This window comes from Mesoplodon densirostris, chromosome 2 (assembly GCF_025265405.1).
Source record: "Mesoplodon densirostris isolate mMesDen1 chromosome 2, mMesDen1 primary haplotype, whole genome shotgun sequence".
NCBI classification, from domain to species: domain Eukaryota; kingdom Metazoa; phylum Chordata; class Mammalia; order Artiodactyla; family Ziphiidae; genus Mesoplodon; species Mesoplodon densirostris.
The window spans coordinates 143,630,506-143,645,419 of NC_082662.1; the positions used below are offsets into that span (position 1 = coordinate 143,630,506).

Genomic DNA, 14,914 nt, shown 5'->3' on the forward strand with positions numbered 1-14,914 from the left:
CTTCTACCCCGTGTAACAGTGAGGGCCTCTGCTCAGGACTGCAGATGGTCACCTGACTCAGTCCCCAAACAGCAGGCAGATTTCAAGGTGATGGCACTGAAAGCTATCCAGGGAGCATCTTGCTCTTGATATTCCTGTCTCTCCCACTGCCCAAGGCTGCCTGCTCTGTCCTGGCTCCGGAGGCCCCTCTGAGGTCCTGGGCAGACCACACTGTCCTCCCCAGCTCAGCCAGCTGGCAGGCGATCGCCCCTGCACTGAGGCGGCACCTCAGAAAACCCAACTTTCTTTGCAGGGGTCCTCTCTGGGCCTGGGTCCGGGATAAGAAAACCAGGGAGCAGGTAGCAAGTGGATCGGAGCTGGGTGACCCTGCCAGGAACAAGGGGGGCTTGTCCCTGGGTTGCTGGCCATCGTGTTGGCTACCAGAGCACGGGCAACTCAGAGCAGTGTGTGGGGAGCTGTACAGGCAGGAAGGGGAGAATTAGAGGAGGGTGAAAGGGGGTTCAAAGAGAGAAAGGTGAGAGGGGAAAAGAAGAGAGAAAGAAAGAGGGAGGCGAAACAGTGAAGAAGGAAGTGAAAAAAGGGGAAGAACGTGAAGAGAAAGGAAGAAAGAAAAGGCCCACAACAGGAGAAGGGGCACGGGAGGGATGCTGCTTCTTGGGGGTCCCCCTCCGTGCTGCGGTGGAGACAGTGTGGGGCAGGGCTGACTCTCAGCACCAGGGGTTCCCATCACCGGCAGGGACTGGTGGGGAGAGAAGAGCCCACCTGTCCTGACCGAGGGGCGAGCTCACCCGCGCCTCTCCCCCGCCGCCTGCGCCCACCCAGGAGGCGTCGTCAACCACCCACCCACTTCCGGGGGGCGCTCCGGGGAGCCAGGGCTCAGCCTCTTTCCTTCGACCTGCGGAAACTGCCAGCGCCCACATGGGGCCCTCTGCCTGGCCTCCCCCATGACTGCCTCTGCCCATGGCATTGAAAACAACACTCATAGCTGTGTCAGACAGACGAAGGTCTTTGGGGGGCTTTTCTACAGAAGGCAAGTTACAAATCCATGGTATAAACCAACACAGCCACTTTCAATGCCCTGAGCAGGCTGAGGACTTTGCAGCCAAAGCTCCAGGCCGGCTGGCACCTGGCAAAAAAAGTGTCTCTCTGACCTGTCTTCTTTCTCTTCTGGTGGAGCGTCACAATGCTAAAATGGGTCAGGAAATGCTGATTCACTCTGGTACCAGCCAAACAGAATCAGGGAATAAAAATGAAAACAAATAAAACTAAAAGATAAACCTGCAACTTTTAAACACAGCGACTCCACATGGTCCAGCATATACTTATTACAGAATCAAACACAATTCATTTTGCTGTACTCACTAATTTGGATATTCCATACTATCGCTTTATTCTAGAAATAAAGATAACCAAACAAGGACTAGAAATAATCAAGCTGGCTGCATGAGAACAATGGTGGATGACCACTTACAGTAGTGCTTCTCAAATTGTGGTGTGTCCCAAAACACCTGGAGAACTAATGAAGACCAAAGAGGCCCCGGACTGCCGGGCAGGAGAGGGCTAGGCTTAGGTACGTACGGGTGCCAGGTTTGCCAGGTTATTCTGATTCCACCAAAATTTGAGAAGCGCTGGTGTAGAGTAGGACCAAGTTTAACTCAAGGCTCCAGAATCAAGAGATGTGGCTGAAGAGCAGCTAAAGTCACTCAGGCACAATGAGCTGCAAGGATTTCTAGCTCACGATGGGGGACAAGGCTCTTCCCAGACCCAGGTGCCAGGGGCCGCTTGGGCTCAGCAGGCTGCTGCCCCCGACCCCCAGCTTCCAGCCCCGGGCAGGGGCCTGCACTTACTGGTAAGGACTTTGAGGTTGAATGGGTTCTTCTGCTGGATGGTGTGGGTGAAGTGGAAGCGGGCATTGCAGCTGTAGTCCGTCTGCATGTCCTGCAGCATCACATTAGAGAAATACAGGTCTCCGTTATGGCCCTGGGAGACACGCTTGTCTTGGGTGATGGGCTCCATGGCTATAAGGAAGCAGAGGTAGAGTGGGAGGTTAGCAGTAACTATAACAGTAATAAAAATCATCATAGTTCTGGCAATTGAGCACCTACGGAGGGCCAGGTCGGGGCCGGGAGCTTGACATTATTTGATTTAATCCCTTCAACTCTGAGGCAGGGCTTATTCCCATTTTAAGGATAAGAAAGCAGAGGATTTAACATGATCTGGGTCGCAAAAGCAGTGAGAGGGGAGTAGGATTTCGATTCAGATCTGCCTGCCTACCATGCTCATGCTCCGTGACCATGCTTTTCTATCTCCTATTCATGCCACAAAAGATCTGACTGGCTCTGAGGCCAGAGGGAGGAAACACAATCCTTTAGATGCTCCCCAAACTGGGAGTCAAGTTCACCTGTTTTATTTTTTAAACGTCTACTCATCCCCAAGAAAGAAAAAAGCACCATCAATTATAATTGTATGAGGTATACCAATCAATGATGCATACCAACAATTTTAGGACACCTTCCAATTTTAGAGATGTTAAAATATGAAAATGTGTGCTTTTTAGAATTAATGACATCATAGGAGTGGCTGAGAATGCTGACAACATAATCTACATTTCTTTCAAGCACTGCATCTGTAAACTCAAATGATCAGGTTTCTAGGCTGTTAGGTTTATAAAAATATACTTAATAAGGCTGACTACTCATAGGTATCGCCTTCTTATCCCTACTGATTGTTTCTCAAGTCACCATTTCTTTTTTTTTTCTCTTGAAAAGTGGTTCTCTTTTATTTATTTATTTATTTATTTATTTTACAATGTTGTGCTACTTTCAGGTATACAGCAAAGTGATTCAGTTTATTTATATATATATATATATATATAAAATACTTTGTCAGATTCTTTTTCCATTATAGGTTATTATAAGGTACTGAATATAGTTCCCTGTGCCATACAGTAGGACCTTGCTGTTTATCTATCAAGTCACCATTTCTTAAAGCATTTCTTAAAGGTTAATGATGCCAACTTTCCAATGATGGGCTGCTGAGCTTTTCAATTCATTTATCAAAGATTTACTGTAGGCGTCAGGTACTGTGCTAGGCACTGTTGAAAGAGCGAGAAATAAGAAAGACAGTTCCTACCCTCAAAGCACCTTCGGTCTAGTAGAAGAGACAGCAGATAAATGCAATGCAGTGTGGTGAGTGGGAAGCCCCAGATAAGAAGGGGATGAGCTGAGAGAAGGAACACCCAGTCCATTCCGGGGTTTGAGCTGACACTTGAAGGCTGCATGACATTTACCAGGCAGAAGAGAAAGGACCTAAGTGGTTTCTAAGCAGCAGGAACAGCGTGTGCGAAAGGTAAGAATCCACAGCCTGAGCAGGGGAGTGGGGGTGGGGAGAGGCAGGGGGTAGGGGAAGGGCTGGAGAGTCAGAGGGGACCACATCAGGAGCTGTGTGCCAGGGAAAGGAGTCTGGACTTTATGGGAAGTGATGAGGAGGCAGTGAAGGACTCTGAGCATGAATGAATCAGTTTTACATTTTTAGAAAGACAGGGGAGGCCAGGTACGGATGATTACTCTAACCCAGGGAAAAGCCGACGGTGGCCTGTGCTGGGTAGATGCTAGAGAGGATGGAAAGAGGAGGGCCATGAGATGTGCTCAGGAGGTAGCATGGACACAACTTGGTGCGATGCGGGGGATGAGAGGAGAGTCTGAACTGTTAGCTAACAAGCCAACCCTCCAGCCTGTGGCCCACATATACTCACGGTGGTGAGGCAAGGCAGGGACAATGATTGAGCACAAAGCCATCCTCACCTCGCAAAACAATTGAAAGCAGTCTCTTTCGGAAGCAGGCTAATAAGAATTCAGAGATGGGGACTTCCCTGGTGGTCCAGTGGCTAGGACTCCACACTCCCAGTGCAGGGGACCCAGGTTCGATCCCTGGTCAGGAAACTAGAGCCCACATGCTGCAACTAAGAGTTCGCATGCTGCAAGGAAGATCTCGCACGTGGCAAAGAAGATCCCACGTGCTGCAACTAAGACCCGGCGCAGCCAAATAAATAAATAAAAATAAATAAAATATTAAAAAAAAGAATTCAGGGATGGAGAGAATGATGGGTGACAGGGAGGAGTATCTATAGATTGATGAAAGGATGGATAGATGGGGAAGGAGGAGGGGCAGGAGGGGATGGGAGGTATTCAGGAAGGGAGGGAGGAAGGAAGCCAGGGTGATGCTCAGATAGACAGCAGTCTTCTATCCACCTTCATAATGTCCCCTCCCTTTATTTGACTGAAAACACAGGAATAAACATCGGTCCACAGCAGTTAAGTGAGCCTCTGTCCAAAACTGAGCCAGGACAAGCTCTGAATGATGTACTCTGTCCCCGACTCCAAACATCCTGTCTCCCCATCACTCCTTTATCAGAAGTTTCATTCCTGAATCCCACTTCTGTCCTACAAGAAGAGTGAATCGGAGTAAATCCAGATGCACCAAAGACTGAAAGAGGAGGCTTGGTTTCAACCTGCCTTCAACTGGCCGACTGAAAACCAGCTTCTCCTCCGTCCCATTCCTTTCGCTCTTCCTCTTCTCCATGTTCACAAATATTACTGAGCACTTATTGTGTCTGGCCCTGTTCTAAGCACTTTGGATGTATTAACTCATTTATCCTTACAATAATTCTATTAGATAAGTACGATTACCAGCCTTATTTTTTCCAGAGGAGGAAACTGAGGCCCAGAGATGTTAAGCAGCTTGCTCAAGATCACACAGCTAATAGCAGCCAGGCTAAAAAGTGAGCCCTAGCAACCTCTCTCTGCAAAGCCAGTGTTCTCTGCCACATGGCCACCTTATATCTGCTTCTCACAAGTCAAGGTCGTCTAGCCTTGGGAAGACCCCTCCCCATTTAACACTCCCTAAGATTAAAAGAGAAATAAAACACCAGGTCCCCAAGACTTACAGCTGCTCATCCAAAAGATGACTGGGGATGGAAGTCCGGGTGGGGGGTTGCACTGGAGCGTCAAGGGAGCACCTTCTTGAACGACGACAGGGTCTAGGTTTTCCTTGGGCCACAGAGGAGATTCTAGGGAGAAACAGACAAAGGAGGATGCGATGAGGGTGACGGCTGGGCTGGGGCAAGGAGTGGGGTTAGAGGCTGGCACGCAAGGAGGGCAAAGAGAAGAGGAAATGGGAGAACAAGGGAGGCATGAGAGAGGAACGGGGCCTATGAGTCCAAGCGAGGCGCAGCCCTTGAGAGGCTGGAGAGGCCTATTTCATCTGACTGAATGGATGCACATCTTTAAAGTCTCTTCTCCTTCCCCGCCCTGCGCCCGGAGTGGCCAGTGAAGTTGTTCATGACCGGTTTGGAAACTTCTTTTCCAAGGAATCTTTTTGAGTTGGGGGAGATGAACCCCTGCTCAGAGGCAGAAAAGCAAGCAGGACACGTGGGGCACCAAGGTACCTGCAGGACAAGGGTGGGGCAACCCTTCTGGAATGACCCTCCAGGCCCTGCCCTCCACTGACCCAGAAGCAGGGCATCCTGGGCCTGCCCCATGCACTCACTGGACACCTGCAGGCGGATCCTATTGGATAGGGCCGTGCCAAACTTGTTGCGGGCAAAGCACTGGTATTCCCCCTCATATTCCTCTGGCCGCCCGCCACTGCGGAAGTCGATCACCAGGGTACCAGACCTCCTCCTCATTGACACCCGGGGGTCCTTGGCGATGTTGAAGAACCTACTGTTGCGAGTCCAGTGGAAGCTGTGGACAATGAAGGGGGTGGGTTGGAGGGGGGTGGTCAGGGACGATGAAGAGTAGCAGGGTGGGCTCCAGGCTCCGAGCTCCAGGTCAGAATCACAGGGCCCTAGACTCTGACTCAGGCCCATAACTGTTCCTCCAGACCAATGGGTCCCAGCCCTGGCTGAGTAGCAGGACCTGCTAGAATGCCTGATAAAATGCCGGGACCCGGGTCCCACCCAGGTGAACCTCTGGGGCAGGTCCCTGACATTAGTAGTTTTATTACCCAACCCAGGCTGGGAGTCATGGCTCTAAGTGATAGATACCAAGTAGCCCCTGGGGGATTGTGCTCTTTAGAGGAGTAGGCAGCAATTTTGATTTTGTAAAATCCCGAGTCAGCTGCTACTTCCACCCCCAAGCATTCCCAACCTCCGACTAGGAATGCAAACCCAAATTCCTATTCCACCCGACCCGAACACATGAGGGAGCCAGCCCTGCTCCTCCTGTGTCTTTATTTGATAATCGAAATGGCCCGGGTTATCTATGCCGCTGCTCAGTGGATGCAGATTATAAAACGGTGGCTGTACATTTCGGAAGGAGCAATTTTGAAAGAAAGGGCAGCCTTAATAAAACTGAGCCTGGGGTGGAGAGACTAGAACATCCCTCTGCTTCGCCTGGGGGGACGTGTGTCTGCAGCTGCCCAGGACATAAGTAAAAGAAGCAGGAGCAATAGTGGCTGCTCAGTGTCTGAGTCATCGTCCCTGCGAAGGACCGTGGAAGAAAGACCAAACCTCAGAAGCAAGGTCACCAGTGCCCTGCCTGACTTTTCAGGGTGACTCCTGCTTCTCCCGTCATGGGCAAGAGAGGCCCTGCTTGCTCCTGGGCTCACAGCTCTGGGCCAGACCATCTCAGGCACACCCGGGGAGGGAGGCAGAAGCAGGATGCCACACACCTGAGGCAGGCTCCACTCGCCTCATTGCTCCTGCTGACAGACACGCTCTACATGGGGGCCTGTCACGTCTGGGTCTGAATCCAGCGTGAGGCTCCTGAAAGCTCCAGCCTGTGGATGCTGTTTTGAAGATGGTGGACGCGTAGTGCATCCTTATCACCAGTGCTTATCGCTTGGTAGAAACGAACCTGGCCTGGGCAGTCAGAGGCCTGGGATTAGGTACTTCACATCTCTGTGCCTCCATTTTACTGCCTCTTCACCAGGACATGAGTCCTTCCCCAAAGGGCAGTGAGGTGGTTGAACAGACAGCGTGAGGAACATCTAACACAGAGCCTGGCACAGCAGGCTTGCAACTCGTGTCTGCTGACATCTCATGTGATCCTGATGTGCACATAAATAAGCAGAGACGAGCTCAGAATGAAAGACTCAAGTTAGGTTGAAGAGGAACTTCCTATAGCCTAAGCATGGGGTGGATGCTGGGGACAAAGGCAGTGGGAAGAATGTTTTACTCAAAGTTGGAAAACTTAATACCTGGTCCTGGCTTTTTGTTGTGAACTTAAGCCAGTTAAGTTTTCTGGCCCCCAGTGTCCTCATCAGCTAAATTTCCTGGCTATCCAAATTGTACCTTCTACCTTGTGGGTGCCTAACGGACATTTTCTTTTTTTTTTTTTCGGTATGTGGGCCTCTCACTGTTGTGGCCTCTCCCCTTGTGGAGCACAGGCTCCGGACGCGCAGGCTCAGCGGCCATGGCTCACGGGCCCAGCTGCTCCGCGGCATGTGGGATCTTCCCAGACCGGGGCATGAACCCGTGTCCCCTGCATCGGCAGGCGGACTCTCAACCACTGCGCCACCAGGGAAGCCCTAACGGACATTTTTTGAATGGATACATTTAATTTCTCAGCTGCTTCAACTATCATCAGACCCAGAGGGAAGGGGACGGTTTAAATGCCCTCTTCGCAGGCCCCTTTCCCTCCACCCAGCTTGGATTTACCTGCCAGTACACTCACCTGGGGGCAGGGTTCCCTTTTGCTTCACACTCAATCAAGATGTTATCACGGGGATCCACGATGTGGTCCTTCACTGACTGCTTGGTGATGGTTGGGGGCTGGGACACTGCAACAGCACACACAGTGGGCAGTCAGGGCTGCAGGGACCTGCCCTTGGCGGACGGCTGAAATTAAGAGCTTCAGGAGCCACACAGACAAGCAGGCAAGCGGGGGGTGAACAGTGCCCCATTCTAGAGACCCAGCTCCTTAAACGGGGCTGCAGGAAAGGGGGTGTGTGTCAAGGACTAAGCATAAGAAGAATCCCTTTAAGATCTCATAATATCGTTGTGAGAAACTGAAGGCCAGGCTTCTGTTTTACGCATTCTTGTACTCCAGGGCTTAGTACAATGCCTAGCGTACAACAGTTCTTGACAAGTGTTTGTTGAATGAATAAAGAAGCCAAAAGCTGATCGATTTCCAGAACCTAGCGGCCATTTCCAGAACCTTCTGAGCCCAGTTGGCCAAACTGTGGTGAGGTTGGAGCTGAAAGACGCTTCAGTCCCCAGAGAAGCCCTCCCAGGGTCTTACTTGTCTGCAGCTAAAGAGCCAGCTCCTCTCATTCCCAGTCCCGGACTCTAAAGTTCTCCAGGGATCTCCTCCCTGGCCTTTTCCCGCCCCTCCTTGCTGCCCTCCTAACTCCCAGAGGCACAAGTGCAGACAGGCACCCAGGGGACTTACGCTCATTCTGAATGCTTGCTGTTAGTTCCCGATGGGTTAGCATTGTGATGGGGGAGAAAAGAAGACAATGGTTATCGGTTATCTGTGGTCGGACACGACTGATCGCCCAGGTGGCCTCACACCCCAGCATACAGGGAGAGGGCGAGGCAGGCCTGGGGAGGGCAGTGTGCGGGCTGTCTCCTCCCAGCTGCGGAACTCCATGAATAGCCAAGCAGGGGTGGGGACAGACCCGGCAAGTGCTTCACGGAGAAGGTGATGCCTCCCCCAGGAGACCAGACTGTGCAGTTGAGCAGAATGACCACCTTCTGACCAGATGATGACGTCTCCAGGGATGTCTCCCATCAGGAGTGGCAGTGTTGCTCACAAGAGGCTGGGGTCCGAAGATGCAGCCTGTCATCTCCAGATGCCCCCGAGCAAAGCAGGTTCCTTAGCCAAGGGTGCAAGGGTGAGGCTGGGGGCGCCAGGGAAGGAGTGGATCTGAACCACCGCTACAGGGGGCAGCCCGAGGGGGCCCAGCCAGGTCCACAGGCGCCACTCCTCCCTCGACACCTTCTTCTCTTTCACACCTGAAAGCACCTTCTCTCCTCATGGTCTCCTCCTTTGCCATCCTTTGGAAAACTCGAGGGACGGATGAATTATCGTCGTCTGCTCATGGCAGAAGTACATTGTTCTATGGAAACTCTGCTTCTGAAAAACCCTGGGGATGAAGCAGAGCCCACCACTCTTTTCTGTGCTTTTTACAAAGAGGGTAAAGAGGCAGGTGGCACAAATGGTCCCCGGCGCTCACCTGAGGTGTGCATGTGCTCATGTACAGGTGTGTGCACGTTTGGGGTGTGGGCTTCTCACACTTTGAGAAGCACGAGAATCACCTTGCAGGGGGGTCTGGTTAAAATGCAGGTTCTGACTCAGTAGGTCTGGGCGGGGTCTGAGCTTCTGCCTTTTTTTTTTTTTTTTTTTTTTTTTTTTGCAGTACGCGGGCCTCTCACTGTTGTGGCCTCCCCCGTTGCGGAGCACAGGCTCCGGACGCGCAGGCTCAGCGGCCATGGCTCACGGGCCCAGCCGCTCCGCGGCATATGGGATCCTCCCAGACCGGGGCACGAACCCGTATCCCCTGCATCGGCAGGCGGACTCTCAACCACTTGCGCCACCAGGGAGGCCCTGAGCTTCTGCCTTTTTGACAAGCAGCCAGGTGATGCCGATGCTGGTGGTCTGTGGACCACACTTTGAATAGCAAGGTTTCAGAGGTTTTAGAGGGTATATACTCTCTGTGGGGAGAAGGGCTTGGTTAAAATTTGTCTGCAGAAAAGAGAACATGTGTTGCTATAACCTTTTCCCTTATACAATATATGTATTACATGATTATGTGACTGTATGCCATTCTTATTTCATGCTGGTGGGGGTGTCAGACACTGCCGGTCTTGTGAGCTGACCTTTTCCAAGTGATCGCTTCCTGGGGGAAGGCTGAGCCACGGTGACCTCAAAGCTTTCTGACTTGACCGCAGTGAGCTATGCAAGAGGAGTTTAGGGGCTCAGAGAGGGGGCGGCCTGGGGAAGGCAGAGTTAAGACAGGACTAAGAGATGCAACAGGAGCCACAGGAGAAAGAAGGGAGACAGAGAGGAGAGACGGAGGGTAGCAGGGATGAGGGCCCTGCTACACATGCTATCAGGAAGTGAAAGTGTTGAGAGTAAGGCTTATGGAGGGGTTCAAAACAATTCTTTCATTGGCCTGTTCGGGCACTGAAGAGAAATTTTATCTGCTTTACCATGTGCCTGGGGCAGCCCTGGCAGGAAACAAAAAGGAAAAGAAAAGTCCAGGGGAACAGCAGGAATCTGTGGTTTCTGAACACAGGCTCTGTGGAGCTCCCCACTGCAGCATCTTCACCCATCTATGATTTTCCTGCCACGGCCCAAGAAAGGTAATTCTGGAAAATCAGTGGGGCTAGGCAGGGAGGGGGAGGTGGGAGGAAGGGACCATTGTCCGGAGCAGCAGGGCTGACACCTGACCCACTCCTTTGATAACCAGCCCAGGCCCCTGGTTTCTTCATCTCAAGACACAGTTGACATCTCTTGGGTCCTCCTATCCATTTGAGGGCTCTGGCCTCACCCTGGATGGAAAGCCTGACAAAGGATCTGCTTTGCCCACATGGGCTTCAAGCCTCTTTTATATAAAGGTCAGTTCAATGGAAACAGCCCTAGACGTTGCCCAGGGAATCTCAGGTTCTTGGACGGGAAGTCACTCAGTTAAGGTCACACAGGAAGTTTGCTGCAGAATAGGAATGAGAATCAGCTCTCCCACTGCTGGTCGAGAGCTCTTTTTGCAAATCCATCCTTGGCCGGAGAGATGAGCTGGTCTGGTGGGGTCTTGGCACTCTGCTCTCCTTGACACTTTGGACAGAGCTTGGGGAAGGGGAGACGCTCAGGATGCTGTCCCCAGCCCCACACTGAAGTCAGGCCGGGGGCCTCCTGAGAAACTACTTGCCTAAAGAGGTAATGACATCTGCAGCCACCATGGTGCTACCAAGGGGTTTATTACAGGGACACAATCAACCCAGAAGACATGCCGCCACAGGGAGAAGACAGTGAGGACAGCCTGCCTAGGGACAAAGGCGACCCATCTAGTCCCGGGAACGCCCCTGCCTCCCATGTCACACCACCTGCCCTCCTCTCCGTCTATGGAAGTTGCTGGATGACTACGTCAAGTGGAGAATGAATGTGCTCTTTTGACTTCCAAGGGGGAGGACAAGTCTTCCAATGGTCTCTGCAGGGGGTGAGGCAGATGCCTGCCCAGTCTGCAAGGTTTCTTTATTCATGAACCACTTTTCTTTCCCTGGCTACCACCAAAGCAGTCATCCCTTGGAGGGTGTGTGTGTGTGTGTGTGTGTGTGTGTGTGTGTGTGTGTGTGTGTGTGTGTGTGTGTGTGTGTGTGTGTGTGTGTGTGTGTGTGTGTGTGTGTGTGTGTGTGTGTGTGTGTGTGTGTGTGTGTGTGTGTGTGTGTGTGTGTGTGTGTGTGTGTGTGTGTCCTGGCTACCACCAAAGCAGTCATCCCTTGGAGGGTGTGTGTGTGTGTGTGTGTGTGTGTGTGTGTGTGTGTGTGTGTGTGTGTGCGTGCGTGCTTTGCTGAGGTGTCCTGCAGCCTCACTGCCCGGGATGACAGTGAGGAGGAAGTGTTTCTCCTACCCCAGGGCCCTCCTCTGTGGGTTCCTAGGAGAAAAATGCCCAGTTCTTTGATGTGGGGAGGGAGCTGGAGGGGCAAGCTGCCAGCAGACTCACTTTTCTGGCAAAATCACTCTGGTGGACAGGGCAACCCTTTGCTTTTTCCAAAGGTCATGCTGTTCTGCTTGGGGTAGTGAGAGTTGGGGTACATGTGACTTGGCTGGCAGAGCAGTGGGAACGGGAGGCCGAGTGTTCAAGGAGGGATTGTGCCTCGGCCCATGGGGTCCGTTCCAGGAAGCCTGCTGCACCCAAGCTCCCCAGGGCAGAAGCAGCGCCCTGGTCCTCAAGGCACAGACGACGCCCTCCCAAAGGGGAAGCGAATGGAGGGCACACCGGGCCGGGGAGCCTCTGGCCTGAGCCCCTCAGTCCCTTCCAGCCAACACACAGAGAAAGTTACAAGTGCCTGATCTGAGGTGGTTCCCGTTGGCTATTGTGAGCAATGCTGCATGCACATGGGGGTGCAGATACCTCTCCTGCCTTTTGCAACAACATGGATGGACCCTGAGGTCATTATGCTAAGTGAAAATAAGTCAGAGAAAGACAAATACCGTGTGTTCTCACTTATATGTAGAGTCTAAAAAAGTCAAACTGAAAGAAATAGGGAGTAGGATGGTGGTTGCCAGGGGCCGGGGGTGGGGGAAGTAGGGGGATGCTGGCCAAGGGGCACAAACTTTCAGCTACAAGATGGATAAGTTCTGAGGATCTCATGTACAGCATGGCAACTATAATTAACTGTACTGTACTATATACTTGTAAGTTGTTATGAGAGATCTTCAAAGTTATCACCACACACACAAAAAGGTAATTATGTGAGGAGATGGATGTGTTAACTCACCCTATTCTGGTGACCATTTCCTACTGTATATGTGCATCAAACTGTCGAGTTGTACACCTTAAATTGACATATATGTCAATAATATCTCAATAAAGCTGGGGGTGGAGGGGAGAAAGCCTGATCTTTCCCCAGCCCATTCCACTGGGGCTCAGCCCAGGGTGAGATGGAAGGACGGGCTCAGATAATCTGGGGGGCATCTATCCTGCGCCCAGGGGGAGGGAAAATCCTGGCTGAAGAGGACTTCTTCCCATGGCAACTGGGTATTCTCTGAAGGGCTTGCTTCACTCTTGTCTTGCATTCAGCCTTTGTAGACTCAGTCTGGAGACGTCGCCACGGCCACTGTGCCTGCAGCAACCAGGGAGGCATACGTATGTATGAGGCAGGCTCCAGCGGTAGCAGTAGGAGTGCATAGCCCAGGGCACTGGGAGTGGCTTTGCAGAAGGACTCACCTCTTCATTCAGAGAAACACTGGCCCTGCCGCTATGAACAGGAGAAAACAGCTTTGTTTCTCTGCTCCTCAGATTTCTAACCTGTCAGCTAAGGATAATACCTACTTCATGGATTCGCTGTGAGAATCATGGGAAATGATGCCTGGAAAGCTCTTAGCTCTCTATTAAGCACACGGCAGCTGCTGTTCCAGGGAGAATAACAGGGGCTCCAAGAGGAGCTAAAAGGGGCCAGATTACCAGAGGTAGGGGTGCGGCATGTAGGGCCAGACTGGGGATCCAAGAGGCCTGGGTTCTTTCCATGAGTCCATCACCCGTTTGCTGTGTGACCTTGAGCAAGTAGGGACCTGAGTTCCCGTGAACACATGGGAAGGGGTCCTGCAGACCCTCCTCAGGGTCCTGGCAGCTCTCTGGCCCACAGGTGGTGCTCTGGAGAGACTGACTGCGGGGGTCCTGCCCGGCGCACGGCTGAGCTTTAGGACTCCGGATTCCTAACACAGACATCAAAGCCATCTGTTTACAGGCTCACCTTGCAGGAACCCCTCACCCACCAGCCCCAGGGATCAAAGTGGCAGGTGAGTGAGTGAGGAGAAGCAGCAGAAGAGAAACGAGGCTTCACCACGTCCTTCATAACGCAATTTCCTCTGCAGCCCCTCTCCTCTCCAAGGACGAGGCCTTATCATGCTTCTTATTAGACTATCTGCCTGGGACTGTTAATGAGAAACTATCCTTGGGCCAGCAGTGCAGATGGTCTCCATGGGAACAGCCCCCTTTACAACTCCCCTCTCCCTCCCTCCCTAAGTGTGTGCGAGCAAGTGCGCACGCACACACACACGTACACACGTACACACATACACACGTTGGGGCCATAGGGAGGGCAGTAGGGACCTTGTCCATCTTGCTCTGGGTCCAACTTAGAGTTTCTCCTGGCCTTCTCCATCCAGAAGCAGTCACTCCTCTGAGCAACTATTAGTGGCGAAGTGGGGGGCGGGGAGCAGAGATACCTGCAACTCTTCTCCAAGCTGTGCTAATTCCAGGCCCCAGGGGCTGGTTTTGGAGAGCTCAGTGGGGACTTCTTGGAGGCTATATCACTCTCTCACCCCTCCCTCCCCAGACACCTGTCACCTGGAGAGAGCCCAACTCAACTCTGGCATCACGTGGGCCCCATCTATTCCTAGAAGCAGGGAACGGGGGACAGAGGTGGTATGTCTCCATCATAGCACTGGGATGCCAAGACTTTCTGGCAGAAGTGTCAGAATTGTGGCAAAGGCGGTGCACATCTAAACGCAGAGCCAAGGAGCATGGCTGCCAGTCAATGGGCCATTTACAAATGCAACACCAGGTATGGTTGGTGGAGACATGGCTATTAGATCAGCATTTTAAGCTTTCCTTTATGATCCTGATGGCCGAATAATTCCCCCACCCTGGTAAACAGATGCCATGGATTTTACTTTTCAACTTTACCATGGGAAAGTTGAAAACAAACAGAAGGAATCCATGCCTGGTTCTCCCATGGTGACATTATCATGGGGCTCTATTTTAATGTCTCATTTAGCCACAGTCTTTTGCAAAAGTAGTCTCCTTCTCAACCCTCCCAGGCCATCTGTCCTCCTCATCACTTCAGCCAAGAGGACCTGGACATATGAGAGAGGCAAATAAGAGCTGTCCACCACGCTCGGCCCCTGGAAACTCCACTTCGATAGGTAAGTCAAGACGACGGAGGGCCGAGGGAGGGGTGTGGAGGGAAGAACTCCCCAGTGACACTCAGACTTCCAAACTCTGCCGTCTCTGGTCCCACTCAGCAGGCTCCAGGCAGCCATCCGCGCAGCCATGGCCCTGAGAGACAGCACTGAGACTCAAGGTCTCAGGTCCCCAAATAAGAGGCCACCTGCACCGATTCTTCAGAGGGAGACCCAGCTCTGAATCCAGAAGCCACTGCTTCCTCAACCCCAACCTGCTGTGAATGGTCTTCACTCTCCCCTGACCTTCCCTACCCTCCAATTCCTCTGCCACAAATCAGGAGAAT

General features: G+C 52.1%; 1 protein-coding gene across 22 annotated transcripts in view; it reads right to left on the minus strand.

Moving 5' to 3' along the window:
* NFASC (neurofascin) overlaps positions 1-14,914 on the minus strand; it is a 190,226-nt gene that overhangs the window by 60,712 nt on the left and 114,600 nt on the right. For 17 of the 22 annotated variants that reach the window (XM_060091077.1, XM_060091074.1, XM_060091073.1 and 14 more), the window contains 4 exons: positions 7,677-7,782; positions 5,548-5,744; positions 4,946-5,068; positions 1,848-2,018 (listed from right to left, as the gene is read on the minus strand). In XM_060091077.1, the coding sequence (XP_059947060.1) occupies positions 1,848-2,018; positions 4,946-5,068; positions 5,548-5,744; positions 7,677-7,782 (597 nt within the window). Of the gene's footprint in view, positions 1-1,847; positions 2,019-4,945; positions 5,069-5,547; positions 5,745-7,676; positions 7,783-8,393; positions 8,412-14,914 lie in introns of all 22 variants that reach the window. The other 5 variants (XM_060091076.1, XM_060091080.1, XM_060091071.1 and 2 more) reach the window with 1 other exon arrangement.